The 15,211-nt window shown below is 42.3% G+C and overlaps 1 protein-coding gene across 3 annotated transcripts in view; it reads right to left on the bottom strand.

Moving 5' to 3' along the window:
- Window positions 1–14,152: 14,152 nt before the first annotated feature.
- Window positions 14,153–15,211, bottom strand: part of Znf608 (zinc finger protein 608) — a 107,937-nt gene continuing 106,878 nt past the window's right edge. For all 3 annotated transcript variants that reach the window (XM_052155439.1, XM_052155441.1, XM_052155438.1), the window contains exon 10: window positions 14,153–14,589. In XM_052155439.1, the coding sequence (XP_052011399.1) occupies window positions 14,583–14,589 (7 nt within the window). In that variant the 3' untranslated portion in view covers window positions 14,153–14,582. The remainder of the gene's footprint in view (window positions 14,590–15,211) is intronic.

Below are 15,211 nucleotides of genomic sequence, written 5' to 3'. Positions count from 1 at the left end.
GTTTTTAGACACACCAGAAGAGTGCATCAGATCCTATTAGAGATGGTTGTAAGCTACCATGTGGTTGCTAGGAATTGAACTCAAGACCTCTGGAAGAGCAGTCACTGCTCTTAACTGCTGAGTCATCCCTCCAACCCCTAGTTTAAAACTTTTAACAAATAACTTGGGTACAATATTTGGTCATTTGCCAAAGAAGCACTTTACAAATATTTTCTTCAGTTTGTTTGTTTACTATTTGACTTTATTTATGACATTATTTCCCAAATGCAACTTAAATGTCTCTTTTAAATGTGATTAAATCATCTATTTTTTAATGGCTTCTGAATCCCATGCTTTGTACAGGAGTAGCACTCCAGTGGGAATACATACAAACACACCCATGTTTGCTTCTATTACTTTGAAATTTCACTACAAGCTTAGTCCATCTGGAATTCATTGTGTTGTAGAAAATTAAATGGGATTCTAGACTAGTTTACTTTGGTATAGCTCCCCAGTGTGTGAAGATATACATAAAGGAATAGCATAACATATTTGCTGATCTGGCATTGTTTTTAATGACTACAAAAACATTTCATGGTGTCTGTGTGTGTGTGTGTGTGTGTGTGTGTGCGCGCGGCCATGGAGGTCAAAGGACAACTTGGAAGAACACATTCATACTCCTTTCGCCATTGGTTCTCAGGGATCAAACTCTGCACGCTCCTAACCCTTGGAGCCATCTTGGTGGCTTCCAAAAACATTTTGAAATAATCTTTTCATAAACCATCAAACGAGCTTTCATGGCTGTCCTGCTTCAATAATGATATTGCAATATTTCTACAAAGTAGAAAATACTTCAGTGTTCTCTCTAGCTCACTGAAATGTTAGAAATGGTACCGTTAAAAAATATTTGTTTGCATATCATTCAAAATCTACTCAAAAGCATCCAAAGACACCTACAAACAATAACTAAGCTGAGGCATCTCATAGGGATAGGTCAAGTTATTTGCAAAGGTTATTTTCTTAATAAAAGCAACATTGTCTCTTGATCTTTAAAGGTATTAATTTATCTCCTGTATTTCTAACACCCACACTAAAATTCCCAAGCTGATTGTCTCTGTCTCTGAGATTGATGGATGTCTTTGTCCACGCAGTGACTAGCCCTGCTGTTGCTGTCTTACCGGCATGGCAACATCACAATGACTGGCTGGTAGGCATACGGGTAAAATTAACATCCATTAACCACCTCTTCTACTTGACACCTGCTTACTGCCTTTCCTAAAGTCACAGCAGATGTAACACTCAGAGCAAATATGAAGTCCTTTTAAGAAATTATGAGATCCTACCCGCCTCTCCACCCAACTCTTGGACATCAGACAATGAATGCTTCTGAATAGCGAATATTTAATTCTTCTATGAAAGATAACAAATAAATGAGATTGATGGATGTACATTTAAATGTATTAAGCATAGTTAATTAAATTATCCACCTGGGAAATATGTCAGAGGAAGAAAGTAAGTAGACCAGAGGTGTATAAACCTAGATAGAAAGGAACAGGGGAAAAAATCCAAGTTAACACTAAATATTCATGATATACTAAATATACAGGAAATGCATGAAAGACTGAATATTCATTACATCCTAAATATACATGAGGGCATAAAATACTCAGTAACTATAAAGTCTTATTTAACCACTCACTGGTGACAGCTGTGCACCCACCCACAGCTTCCTACCCTGAAGATGCAAATAAACCCAACCTGCTCATCAGACCAACACCACAGCCCTTGACCAGGCAGTTCAGGAGAGCAAGACGGTGCTGACTGAAGGCTCTTGAGCTTTCCTCACCCCCCACTCTGGCCCTGGTAACTACACTGTCAGTAAGAATGACTGTGCCACACAAAGGTGCACTGTGTATTAGCCTTGTGTAGGGCAGACCTTGCGAAGAAGTGTGGTAATCTGCTCCATTTCTCTGCACTATGTGCTGGCCAAAATCACTTCTGTAAACTGTGTCACCCCCCATCCCCCTGCATTTGATCTATGAGCTCTCTGACTATAGGATCACTTGCCAGGCAGTATGGTTGAAAAGCATGAGCAAGTCAGCGCTGTGTCATACAGCATCTCATCCATCTCTGTCTTCCACCTGGAGCCCAGTGGCACTCGTCCCCTTCAGGCTCTCTGTACTTACCCTTTCCTCCACTGGAGCGGTTTTCTCCCAATATCTACAGGGATTTACTCCTCATCTCCTCCCAGTATCCACTCCGTAAAATTGCATGATGCTGTGAAGGTTACTTCTATGTTATTTTTATGTGCATATGCGTGTGCACTCTATGAATTTATGTACACGACATGCATGCAGATCCACACAGGCTTGAAGAGAGTATTGTCCCCTGGAAGCAGCGTTACAAACAGATGTGAGCGGCTATGTCCATGGCTGGGAAATGAATTTGTGTCCTCTGCAAAAGCAACAGTGTTTTTAAATGATGAACTGTCTCTCCAGCCCCTACATTTCATCACTTTCTAACAATTCTCTGACAGTCCATTGCCAAGTAGATACCTGAAAATTCAGTTTTGACACTTCTCTGATCCCAAGGCAGACCCAAGAGGCTGAGTATTCAGTTCTACAAGACTGTTCCACTTTCAAAGGCTAACCACAAATCAGGTCATCAAACTACTTGTGTATCTCCCCTAACACCTGCAAATCTGTGGTTTCGATGGCCATTTACTCTCATGCTTGTCTATGGATTAATAATTTGCTAAAACGACTCACAGAATTCAAGGCAGTGATACTTATATCTATGCTTTTATCATAAATGATACATCCCAGGAATATAGGAAGAGATACACAGGCAGTGGAGCAGGAGATTGGGGAGCAGGTGTTAGGACTTGCAGACCAATGCTATCGATCCAACCTTCAAGTTCCTTGAGCTTTGTCATTGAAGTTTGTATTGGAATATCATTCTTTAGGCATGACTGAATAACTCATTGGCCACTGGTAATCCAACTCAATATCCAGTCTTCTCTTTAAATGACTATTCCACTGATCATGTTTCTTTGCTGATCAGTATCCAGCCTGAGGCTCAACTCTTTAGCATGAATCGGAGTATGGTTGGCAGTGGTTCATTGCAAATGAAAAGTTGAGTAGAGACTGAGAGAGATGCATATTCTCAAAGCAGGGGTTAAGTATGCACCACAATGTGATGTTCTTGTCTTTTCTTGTCTGACATTTATAGAGCAAGTGCCTAATGTAGAAAGAAAAGTGTGCTGGGCCCTAGAGATAAGAACAGTAAAGTTATTAAGCCCACACCTTTTCTAAAAGAGAGGAGGAAGCAATATAACAAATATAGACGGTCAGATCATAGGAAATGCCAGAGAGAAAAGTAGGGCAAAGAAGACTGGAATTGTGAAATGAGAATGGGGAAATTTCTAGTTTGGATCTGCAATTTAAAAAACTACATAGTTGGATTTTCTTTTTCCCCTATACCACTTCCCTTTCCTACCACAGGGCTACTAAAACCCTTGGAATGTCCTAAATCATAGGCATGCTGACTGTCCTTAGCTCGATAATGCTGTCAACATTTCCCATGTCTGCTCAGCCCCATTTGGTTATTCCAATGACAGGAACCCATTACACCGGGCATGGGAATTCTGAGTGTAGGTGGAAAGCTGGGCCTCTTAGATGATGGTGCAGAGTGGGCCAGAGTGAATGCCAGAGCTACCCCAAGGCTCTTCCAATTACAGAAACTGGGAAGTTGAAAGCCTGCAGCAGAGGCTGGAGGAACAATATCCGCAGAGACGCAGAAGTAATGTGATGGTGTGATAGTCTGAGACTTAAGGTTTTTGAGATATGTGGCTAGTCTGCCAATTCCCTTCCTTTCCTTCTATACTATGAGATACTCTTGGATCCTTTCTGCAATCCTGATTTATAAGCAAGATGGTTTAAATTGGCTTCTGCTTCTGGCCACCAAAGTACTTAGACTACATTGTAATAAATAGTACTAATCCAAAGAAGCCCAAACTAGGAGCCAACCTAGTAGCCTGGTGCCTCTTCTCACCCACCACTGTACCCCTCCAGGCAAGCATCCACTGGACTCTCAGACTCATCAAAGCCTGGTTTGGGCCCTACCTCCTTTGAATTTGAACTCACCTCCTACTCGTGATCACTTGGGAATACCTCTGCCCTTGAAATAAGTGTTTTGTTTCTGTTATTACAGCTTTGTTACTTACATCTGCCAAGGCTTGACCAAGGCTTGGTGGTACTGCTGAGACAAAAATATACTAGGAGCCCTGCCAAGCATGTAGAAGGGGCAACAGAGCCCATACAACGGTTCCCATTGAGTGTGATGAGATTAGATACCTAAGAATGCCACATCAATATTTAGAACCAATTCATCTGTGTCCAGCCATGCATGACACAAAGCAACTTCTTCTAGTAGACCTTGGAATGTAGCTAGACATTCTTCAGAACACCCCACTCACCAGAGTCAGGGGACTGTCCCTAGCTCTACAGGTTGCCCAGGTAGTTTTACAATGGGAATTGCGAAGCTGAAACCATCTTGGATTCTGGATGAGGTGTGGCTGTGTGACATTCACTTGCCTCTGAGTCTAACCTCATTCAGAAGGGAACATGAATGTCTGACAGACTCCATCAAGGAGTAAGAATTAGCAGCCATATTTGCTACTTCCTGGTGATCAGAAACAAATGAGCTCACAGCAAGATCAGGTCAGAGGCCTGATGATATCCTATTTCAGTCTCTCACAAAGTTGTGCCCAAACCTCTCCCTCTCTCTCTCTCTCTCTCTCTCTCTCTCTCTCTCTCTCTCTCTCTCCCTCCCTCCCTCCCTCCCTCCATCTTTGGTAGCCCATGCTGTCCTTAACACAGTATGTAACTGAGGATGATTTTGAACTCTGACAATCTACCTCTTTAGGGTTATTGCTACAGGCAAGCACAACCACACTCAGTTCCTATATCATATGATGTTAGGAACTAAGACTAAATCTAGGACCTTATGCTTGCTAGTTAAACAAACCTTTTACTAACTGGGCTGTATCTCTTGATCCTCCTTTGATATGTGTGTGGCTTATCATTGAAGGGATTGCTCAGGTGTGAGAACATCAGATGTACAGGTACCTGGGCGTTTCTGTGGATCCAGAGTTAAGTTTCCACCAGCGTTCCAAAGTGGGAACTTGTCGGCACAGTAGGTTTTCAGATTTGACTTTGCTTGACTCTTCAGAAACATCCAGATTCTCCCAGAGGAGAAGGCTGCCCATTGCCTATTCCAAATGTGAGGAGCATAACGTCTAGACTTTATATCTCTAGGAATCCATGGAGCTTAGGAAACTTGTTCTAGGTAGACTGTCTCGTGGCATCATCCATTTCCAAGCTTCCATTGTGAGGGTTAGGTCTTTGTTAACTTGGCATAAGTTAGAGTAATTTATGGAGGGGGAATGTCAGCCCAGAAGTGCCTCCATCTGATTGGCCTGTAGAAGAGACTGTGGGCCATTTCCTTCAATCTGGTTGATGTGGGAGGGTCCAGCCCACTGTGTGGGCAGTGCCATCTCTAGCCCATGGTCCTAGGGTGTGTAAGTGAGCAAACTGAGGAAGTCAAGCGCAGCAAGCCAATGAGCAGTGCTCCTCCATGGCCTCTGCTTCAGTTCCTGACATTTCCAGATTCTTACCTTGAGTTCTTACCTTGCTTCCCTCAATGGACTGTGATATATGAGTCAAATAAACCCTTTCTCCCCCCCCCCCCACATTAATTTTAATCAGGGTCTTTATCATGCCACAGAAAGCAAGTAAGGACATGCTTCTTACAATTTTTTCCAACCAAAGATTCTGAATATAAAATGTGGTAGGTAGGGGCCCTAACCCATTACTCCAGGTAAGAGACTCCCCACACACAAGTGACTATTTAGTAAAATTGTTAGTCCATTGTGTAGGAAATCTGGGCAAGACTAGAGAAGGGTAGGGAACCATGGCTACTCCTTAGTGTCCTTTTCCACTTGAGAGGCTCCACTCTGCGCTCTACAAGTGGGCACAGTATGATGGCAGAAAGGACATCTTCCTTTTGCAACTAGACCTCCCTAGGACCTCCTCTCCACAAGTCTTCCATTAATAGCAGATTGCTTTCTGAGATCTAGGCAAGGATCTTTCTTGACCTAAAGCCTTCAGTAGCTCCAAGCCCATCTCATGACTAAGTCTAAAGTTCCTCCTGCCAAAGAATCTTCCTTGTTCCTGATACAGTGCGATTTTCTCCCTACTAGTGACTAATACATCTGTGTTTCTCTCAATTTGGGTTTCCAGGGCCCCAACACATGCCCAGCCTAACATCCATCCAACTCCTCCCCTCCTGTCTACTTTTTTTTTTTCTGTAAGTTTCTTTTTAGTGTCTAGTGTAAAGATTGCTTGATTTGGGTAGAAGGGATAGCCCTCTTCTTTCCTATAAACTATGAGTTCTGAGGAATCACTATAGGCAGGAGGTAGAGCTTCATGTAAAATAGTGTGTGTGTGTGTGTGTGTGTGTGTGTGTGTGTGTGCATGTGTGTATGAATGTTAGGGAGTGGAAGTAGGGCTTAGCATCTCTGTTCTCACAAATAATGTCCTAATTAACTTTGACATGAAATAAGAAGAAAATCAAATATGACAGATTTGTGCATTACCCCTTTACTTCTACTTGACAGCTCAGCTCTTGCATATGAAGGAAAATCAACTAAAACTCACTATAAGTCCCACTTTAATGCTATCAACTGCTCTATTCTCTACAGATTCATATCTTGGACCAGAGTGAGCTACAAGAGAATCCGTCAATTCCTTGGGTCTCCAAACAAGATCTAGGTAAAGCAACAAAACACTGACTACTCTCTTCTCACATTCTAACCCAACCTTGGTTATGGGCCATAGACCATCTATCTCATAAGCATCTAGGGCACAGTCATATCCTACTTAGCCTGAGGAGGGTGACTTAACCATCATATTCTCATCAGTGATGGTTTAAGGATAGATGACTCATTTGCTTCAAGCAGTGATCAGGAAAGGTTTTCTTTTTCCTTCCTAAGAGACAGACAGGAAGACAAGAGTGTTTTCCCTGCATGTTGATGCCTCTGGGGATGTGCTTCAGAATGGCCTTAATCACAGACTAAGCAGAGTGTTTCGGAGAAGTAGAATCAGCTGCATGAAGAGCATGTAGGAGCTCACCACACTTCCAACTCTATACTCAGGGAGAAGAGCTTTCTGTGAGGAAAGGGCAGGCTGAGCTATAGGGTTTGTTAGAGGCAGAAGAAAGCGTCCAACTGTCTAACCAGCCACCTTGCTAGACCCACGCTCAATCCACTCCTCTTATACTAATGACTCCACGCATCTTCTCTGTGGAGAGTTTTGGGGAAAAGGGACGTTTTCTTGTTCCTGACCTATACTGTCTTTAGTGAATGAATAGGGCCAGAATGACCCCAGCCCTCAAAACCATTATTAGGAAATTTTTTTTTTAAGATTTTATTTATTTTATGCATATGAGTACACTGTAGCTGTCTTCAGACATACAAGAAGAGGACATCAGATCCCATTACAGATGGTTGTGAGCCACCATGTGGTTGCTAGAATTTGAACTCAGGACCTCTGGAAGAGCAGTCGGTGATCTTAACCACTGAGCCATCTCTCCAGCCCAAGAAGAATTTTTTAATTAGCATATTGTGGTCTCCAAATTTTTCATTTGATTCAAAGACTTTTCATTGACCAAGAATGGGGCTAAAGAAGCCAATCAATTTTTAAAGGTCTGGTCAAAAAGAGGATTAGAATTTATATACTTGGGAGCCACAGAAATGCAGGGTGGACATAGGGACCTGCCTACAAGTCCAGCCTCAGAAGTTCAAGATGGGAATTCCAGAGCAAACTCTTCAGTCACTTCATCTATGAGCTCTGAGATTGATTGCAAGGACATATCTCAGAGAACAGTTAGAGAGAGAGTTGGTGGAAGATTCTGGATTTCAACATTAGGCTGGCTCAGATCCACGTGCACACATGCACACATAAACTGTCACACACATGTATGCCATGTCTAGAGGGAGAGGAAAAAGGAGGGGGAGAAAAAGAGGGAGAAAGGAGTGGAGAAAAGACTAAACTTTTTACTTTTATTTTTTTGAGGGTTTTGTCATAATTGAGTATAAAAGCTTTTCCAACTCAAGGTTAGGAAATTCCACTTTAAACATTTACACTGTACAAATCAACGTTTCAAATTGCTTACTTCCTTCGGTGCATAGAGCATGGACTGGAGGAGCATCGAGTTACAGGAAATAAGTTTAAAGTTATGGTTTCAACATCCTCCTCTTCTAACTTACAAGTCCTCCGGGACCAGAAGAATGACATGGTTTGGAAATAATTAAGCACAGAGTTGAGATGTAGCGATGACCAGTGTTGGACCCTGAGACAGTCGATCAGACTCTCACCCTTCAGTTTTCCCTCGTGGTCTCAGAGCCTTAAACCCAACTTTGGTACTCTAGGCTTTTAGTTATCAGATGCACATCACAGAGTGCGTTGTCTACTGCCTCACGCCAAGTCATGCCATACCACACCATGAAAGTGAGGGCAAACACAGATCTCCCAGTAACCATTGCTGCAATGCCCTGAGCACACCCCTGTCCCCAGGCTCCAGAGGATGAGTCCTGGGCCTGTATGTGGAGCTTAACAGGGATTGACGCTTGGCTCTGACATAGACTCTGCCTCACTAAAAACTGGAGAAACAGACGGAGTTTTCTTCATCTGACTCCTGAAAGAAAAGGATTAGCAACAGAATGATTTGGCCCTAATTATCTAGGGAGTTTATGATGTGTTTTCTGAAGCAATGGAGCATAGATGTTATGGACTCTGTCCATTACATAGCAAGGGCATTGGCAAATTACTTTTGTGTTGAGGTTTGAATGTTTCCTAAAGTTTAATCCCCAACAGAGTAAGATGAGAGGTGGACCTTAAAAGTAGGCTGTGCTCCAGAGATGGGTTAATGGCCACTGGAGTGGATTTCTTCAGGAATGGATTTATGATATAAGAATGAGTCTTGTCCTTTTCATCTCTCTCCGCCATGTCAAAACCCAGCAAGAAGGTCCTCCCAAGATACACTTCCATTGTGAAGAACGTCAAACATTCAATATGTATAGGCCAAACAACTTTTGAAACTACCTTATGGCATTTTATCAACAACAAAAAGCAGACCAAGACACCAAAGTGTACACTGTGTCTGAAAGTCTCTGAAAGCTTACTTTGGTGGATGAAATTAATTTTTTCATGGGAAGAAGTTAAATTCTAGTAATTCACTTAAGAATTACCCATTTTCCCAATTTATTTAACCTTCATGCTGGAAGATATTATACTGTAAGGTCAATACAAAATAATATTCGAAATTGATGGACTCTAAAAGTGAATTTAGCCTCAGGCATGGTTTTTAAATTATATCGATTTTTAACCTGTAACAACAGTACTGATCTTTCTGTAAAATTTTAGAATAGTTTCCCCCATCTAGTACTTTGGGGGGAGGGGTTGGGTTTCTTTTAACTGTTTTATTTATTTATATTCCAAATGTTGCTCCTCTTCCAGGTCTCCCCTCCAAGAGTTCTTTACCCCATTCTGCCACTGCCTCTAAGAGGATGCTCCCCCACCCACCCACTCCTACCTCACAACCCCCCCCCCACATTCCTCTTCTGTGGGGACTGAAGTCTCTACAGGATTAGGTGTAGCCTCTTCCACTGAGGCCAGACAAGGCAATCCTCTGCTACCTATGTGCAGGAGTCAAGGACCAGCCCATGTCTACTCTTTGATTGATGGCTTAGTCAGTGGAAGCTCCCAGAGGTCTGGGTTAGTTGATACTTTTGGTCTTTCTATGGGGTTGCCACCTCTTTCAGCTCCTTCAATCCTCCCCCTAATCCTTCTATAGGGGTCCCTGACTTTGGTCCAATGGCTGGCTGTAAGTATCTGCATCTGTCTCAGTCAGCTGCTGATAGAACCTCTCAGAGGACAGCCATGTCTCTAGGCTCCTGTTTGCAAGCACAGCATGGCATCAATAACAGTGTCAGGCTTTGGTGCCAGCCCATGGGATGGATCCCAGGTTGGGCCGGTCTCTTCTACCTCTGATCCATTTTTGTCCCTGGATTTCTTTTTGGCAGAAATAATTCTGGGTCAAAAATTTTGAAGGTAGGTTGGTAACCTTATCCTTCCACTGGGGGCCGTCTATCTACTCGAGGTGGTCTCTTCAGTTTCTATCTCCCCTCTGTTGGGCATTTTGGCTAAGGTTGTCCTCATTAAATCCTGGAGCCTCTCACATCTCAGGTCTCTGGGACTTTCTAAAATGTCTCCCCTCCCCTGCCCCATCCCCCACAACTGTGTATTTCTAAGTAGGGACCTTCCCCATACTTGTGACATGGTTGATTTTTACCCCACCCACCCCAGTCCCTAGACACAGGGTTTCTCTGTGTATCCCTGGTTATCCTTTAACTCAGAGATCAGCGTGCCGGAGTGCTGGGCATAACGGTGCACACCACTGGTGCACACCACTGCTGTCCAGCCAGTTTTCTTGTTTTCTAAATACGTCTAGGGGAAACTCGGGAATCTATTGTGCAGCAGGGGCTGGCCAGGGATGCTCAATCCCCTATGCCAGTGGGTGTGCCAGCTAGCTTGTGGGGTAGGGTGCTTCTGCCCCATCCTAGGTAGTGCTGAACATCCCAGAGCACAGAGGCCAGTCTCCCAAAACACCGCCAGCTCCCAAAAGTCAGCAGTGTGGAAGCGGACAACCATTCCAGGCTTCACATAGCATTTGTTTATAGAACTAAAAGAGAAGTCCTGGCTCAGGCCTGGCTAATGGTCAGCTTGCGGGGCTTTACTTTGTTTTCCCTCCCGTTAAATTAACTGAGAGAAAACAGCATTTATGACTCAGAGGGCTGTGGGGAGAGGGAAGAAAATGACTGTGGCTAGTGACACAAACAATCATAAATGGCTTTGCCTGTCTTGTTTCTTTTTCAGAGTCAGAGAGAGAGAGAGAGAGAGAGACTGGACTGACCAGTAATTATCATTAAACGGCTGTTTCATCCCGGGTCTCAATCAGAGCTATTCATTCGGGTCATTCAGAGAGCCTTGGGCTGCAACCGCGTAAAGTCGGGGGTCAGAGCCAGCGTGAATGGAAAAGGCCGGCCTTTTCACTCTGCGTGTGCTAATGACCTGGGCTGAACATCAATGGCAAGTTTCCATGAAAAAGCCATCTGAGACTCTAACCTAGAAATAAATGGCTCTATATAGAGCTGGTTGCCTTGTTTTTAATATTCGGCATTCAATGGGGCTGCAGCTGTAAACAGCTCTCCCTCCCCAATTCTCCAAGAAGTTAATTTGCACTCTGCTGGCACTGCAGGCTTTTTGCATATGTTCAGGACAAGCTGATATGTGCGGGCCTGGAATGAATAATGCTTAGTAAAATCAATAAACCCTATTATTAGTCACTAAGGGGACTGATTTTATGTCTATAAAAGTAAAACAATTAGAAGCATATTAATGGCAGATTCATCATAGTAATATAATGGAGCCAAGTATGCTTGTCTTTGGGGAATCTTTAATTTACCATTCGGTGCCGAACATAGACTCAGCCAGAGAAATGGGACACACAATGTTAGTGAGCTCTGGCCTTTGGCAATTTGTGGCCTGGGTATAGACAGCAATCATAACTGTAAGGGGGAGACAAAGAAAATGTCATTTTGTGATCACTGTAAACCAGTCACGAATAAGTAAACGCCTGGGGCGGAGGAGGCTGCTCCAATGGCCGTGTGGTTTTGGTCCCGCATCTCTATTTATCAGCAAGCTCATTCCATGCAAAAGTAGAGTTACATGTGCAGCCACCTAGGTGGGAGCCATCAGAAGCAGAGACTCGGGATTTTACAACTGTAAGAGAAGACTGGTGTCCTGTGTGTCATTTGTAAAATGTGCCTAATTTTAAGTTGTTAAGTCTTCAGGAATCCATGATATTCTCAGCCCTCCTCAGGAGCACTGTCGCTTTAGCTGGAGGAGATGAAAGCAGACCTGCCTTCTGAGCTAGTGTTTTGGCCGTTACAAGGTTGGTCAGGAACTGGAGTCTCAGGAAATCCACCAACAGACAGACTAGAAAGCACTGTTTGAACAGAGGAAACACAAGTGCTCTTAACTATAGAAGACTGCACCAAGTCCTTAAGAAATGGAAAACAAAAAACAAAAAAAAACCAAAAACAAAAAAAACAAAAAACCTACGGAGCTTGCAAACAAGACAAAAACTGTGACTAAAAGTCAAAGGAGAAAAAGTGAAGTGTCTCTCTTGAGCATGGACTAGATGTGGGAACAGACAGAGGGAGCGGTGCTCTGCAGGGTCAGAAGTCTGGGAAGCAGTAGGCAAGCTAAACAAAGAGTCCCAAACCAGTTCTGCCCACAGGAGCACTTCTTAGTGAGCTGGTAGAACTGTCATAGGCGCCGGGCAAGCTTAAGGGCTGTGGCATGCTGCTCGGTGACAGAGCGTTTGCCAGACAGGAGTCTGAGCCTCAGCACGAGAAGAAAAACAAAAACAAACAAATAAACAAACAAACAAAATCAAAAACCAAAACTCTAACCAGTCCAGAGCAATTCCCCAGGGGAGGAACTCTGCACCAGCTTTTCCATCTCACTGTGGTGCTTCTCCCCCCAAAATTCACATGAACCCCCTTCTCAGCAATTTAGTAACATCTTCCCAGATTGAGTAGCCTTATAAACTCCATGCACCTCAACATGTCCCTGCTCATCCTATCAGACAACTTACTATGTACAGGAACTTTATTGTAGGTTTGTACCAGCTACTAGGAGATGCATGCACCAAGAGTATGGGGATTTCTGTCGGTTTTGTTCATTGTAATACATCCCAGCTTAGCATAGTCTGTGGGTGATTCAAAAGGCTTCAGAAGAGCCTAGAAAAGGTAAAAGTTGACATGAAATATCTATGTCAGTGACAACTAGCTGATTTTTTTTAAATCCTTTTGTTTTGGTTTGTTTTGGTTTATTTTGTTTTTCAAGACAGGATTTCTCTGTGTAACCTTGGGGCTGTTCTAAACTCAAATATGTAGACTAGGCTGGCCTCGAACTCACCGAGATCCGCCTGACTCTGCCTCCTAAGTGCTGGGGTTTACAGTGTGTACCACCATGCCCTGCCTAGCTGACTTTTTTTTTTTTTTAATATCTTCTGTCTACTGTCCACATGTCACAAGACTTATGTGTTTAGGCTAGGTGTGGTGATACTTGGCGTTGATATGAACATTTGGGAAGAGGGCTTTGCGAGGTCCAGCATAGCCAAGACAATGTAAAGAGACACTGTTTTAAGAAATAAGCCCCCCCCACACACACACACACAAAGATTACATGTTAATTTCGGGTGCTGTGTGTCCATGTTTAGAGTATGCCCATAGTTCTGGTCATGTTCATAGAATTAAACATGGTGTTTGGTTGTTATATCAGTGTATCGTGCATGAAAAGATGGTATCTGTGTATTGTTGTGTTGCATACTCAAAATATGAAGAAATTCTCCTCTGAAAGTTAGACTCACTCCCAGCCAGCGAGAAGTAACATCAGACACACAAGAAACCATTATTAAAAAAAAAAAACAAAACCTTTTTAATTCTGATTGCCAAATTATTTAAGGCAGGTATAAAAAGGAAAGCATTCAATATACATTTTACATAAAATAAACTAGATTACAGCATAAAACAAGTAACCAGGCAATGGCGTTAAAATCCTTCTCTTCTAAAACTGGATAATTGTAAACATTAAAGAAAAAAAAATAAAGGACCGAAGGGTTATTCAAGTAAGAGCGCGATCGCAGATGTCTCTGGTATGCAGGCTAGTGGGTTATCTGCCGTTGAAGATCATCAAAAAATGACACCTCATTATTCACAGATGCTCATTATTTCCCCATCTTAATTTTTACATCATATATACAACACAGTTTTTGTGGTTCTGGCAACCCCATGCCTTCCAAAAGTATTTATTTCCAAATAAACAAGTACAAAGAGTGACCACGGGGACATTTTTACACTGATGCATCTTTAAGAGGAGCCACCAATTAGACATCTAAATTGTACCAAGTGTCATCATCACAGTTGGCCTTTCTGAGGGGTTTTATGGGAGAGAGATGAAGGATATGCAAGGTTCAGGCACACTGATACAGAACATTATTTATTTACAATTTAAAAGGAAAAGAATGTAAGCACCCTGCTGTGGCTAACACTTTCAACATGACAAATACATTTTTTTTTCTTTTTTAATTTCCTTTACTGAGTGGCAGCAGACCCTGTGTGTGCGAGCCTGGTTACTGTTACAAAAAAGTAAAGAATATATATATATATATGTATATATATATATATATGTATATATACAGATATGTATACGTATATATATACATATATATAAAACAGAAGTTTAATTACAGCAACATTTGTTACTCTGTGATAAAATCTGTAATTTACAAAATGAAATGACTGGTTTTTGCCTGCCATTAAGGCATTTCAAATTAACACCATGGAACTGATGTCTATATAAAGCGCTTCCCCATGTGATCCAGTCACATGACACCGGGCACTTCCGATTCTGTTATTCTCTGCAAAAGAAGAACACATCTTAGCAACCGGTTCGGTCAACACTGGACAGGAAGTACATAAAAACGGTGAACCTGCTAGTCTTCCTTGATAGGCAATTCTGTTTCCTGGAATTCCCCGGGGAAATGAAGAAACACTAAGTAATGAGCTACATTTTCAGGGAGCGTTAATTTTATATTGATAATCTGTTTTGTTCTTTAAATTTATTTTTCTTCTCAGGACAGCTTGCAGGGTAACTTAGAGCACAAGAGAAACAAATGGTCTCTTCAGCATTACGGTAACTCATTTCTCCATGTGCAGTGCTAATTTTAAGTATAATAAAATGAAAGCTTTGTCTCCTGATATTTTATTTTTTTATAGAGCTGAGAATAGAACCTAGGATCTTAGGCATTCTGGTTGAAAGCTAAACCACTGACATACCCCATGAATATATGTTAGCAAAGTTGTAGGACTGGCCTTTTCTTAACCTAAGAAAAATTGCCTTACCTTAGACTTAAAAAAATAAATCATTTCTTTACAGATGTACATCGCATTTATAGAATGGGGCTCATGGAATCAAAGTTCCGTGTGAAACACATTGTCATAGCGAGTTCATTCATTACAGTGAGATCAAACTCAGGTGTC

Source organism: Apodemus sylvaticus, chromosome 13 (genome assembly GCF_947179515.1).
Source record: "Apodemus sylvaticus chromosome 13, mApoSyl1.1, whole genome shotgun sequence".
Lineage (NCBI taxonomy): Eukaryota > Metazoa > Chordata > Mammalia > Rodentia > Muridae > Apodemus > Apodemus sylvaticus.
The sequence above is the reverse complement of the archived record's forward strand: the minus strand, read 5'-3'. Positions and strand labels throughout refer to the sequence as shown.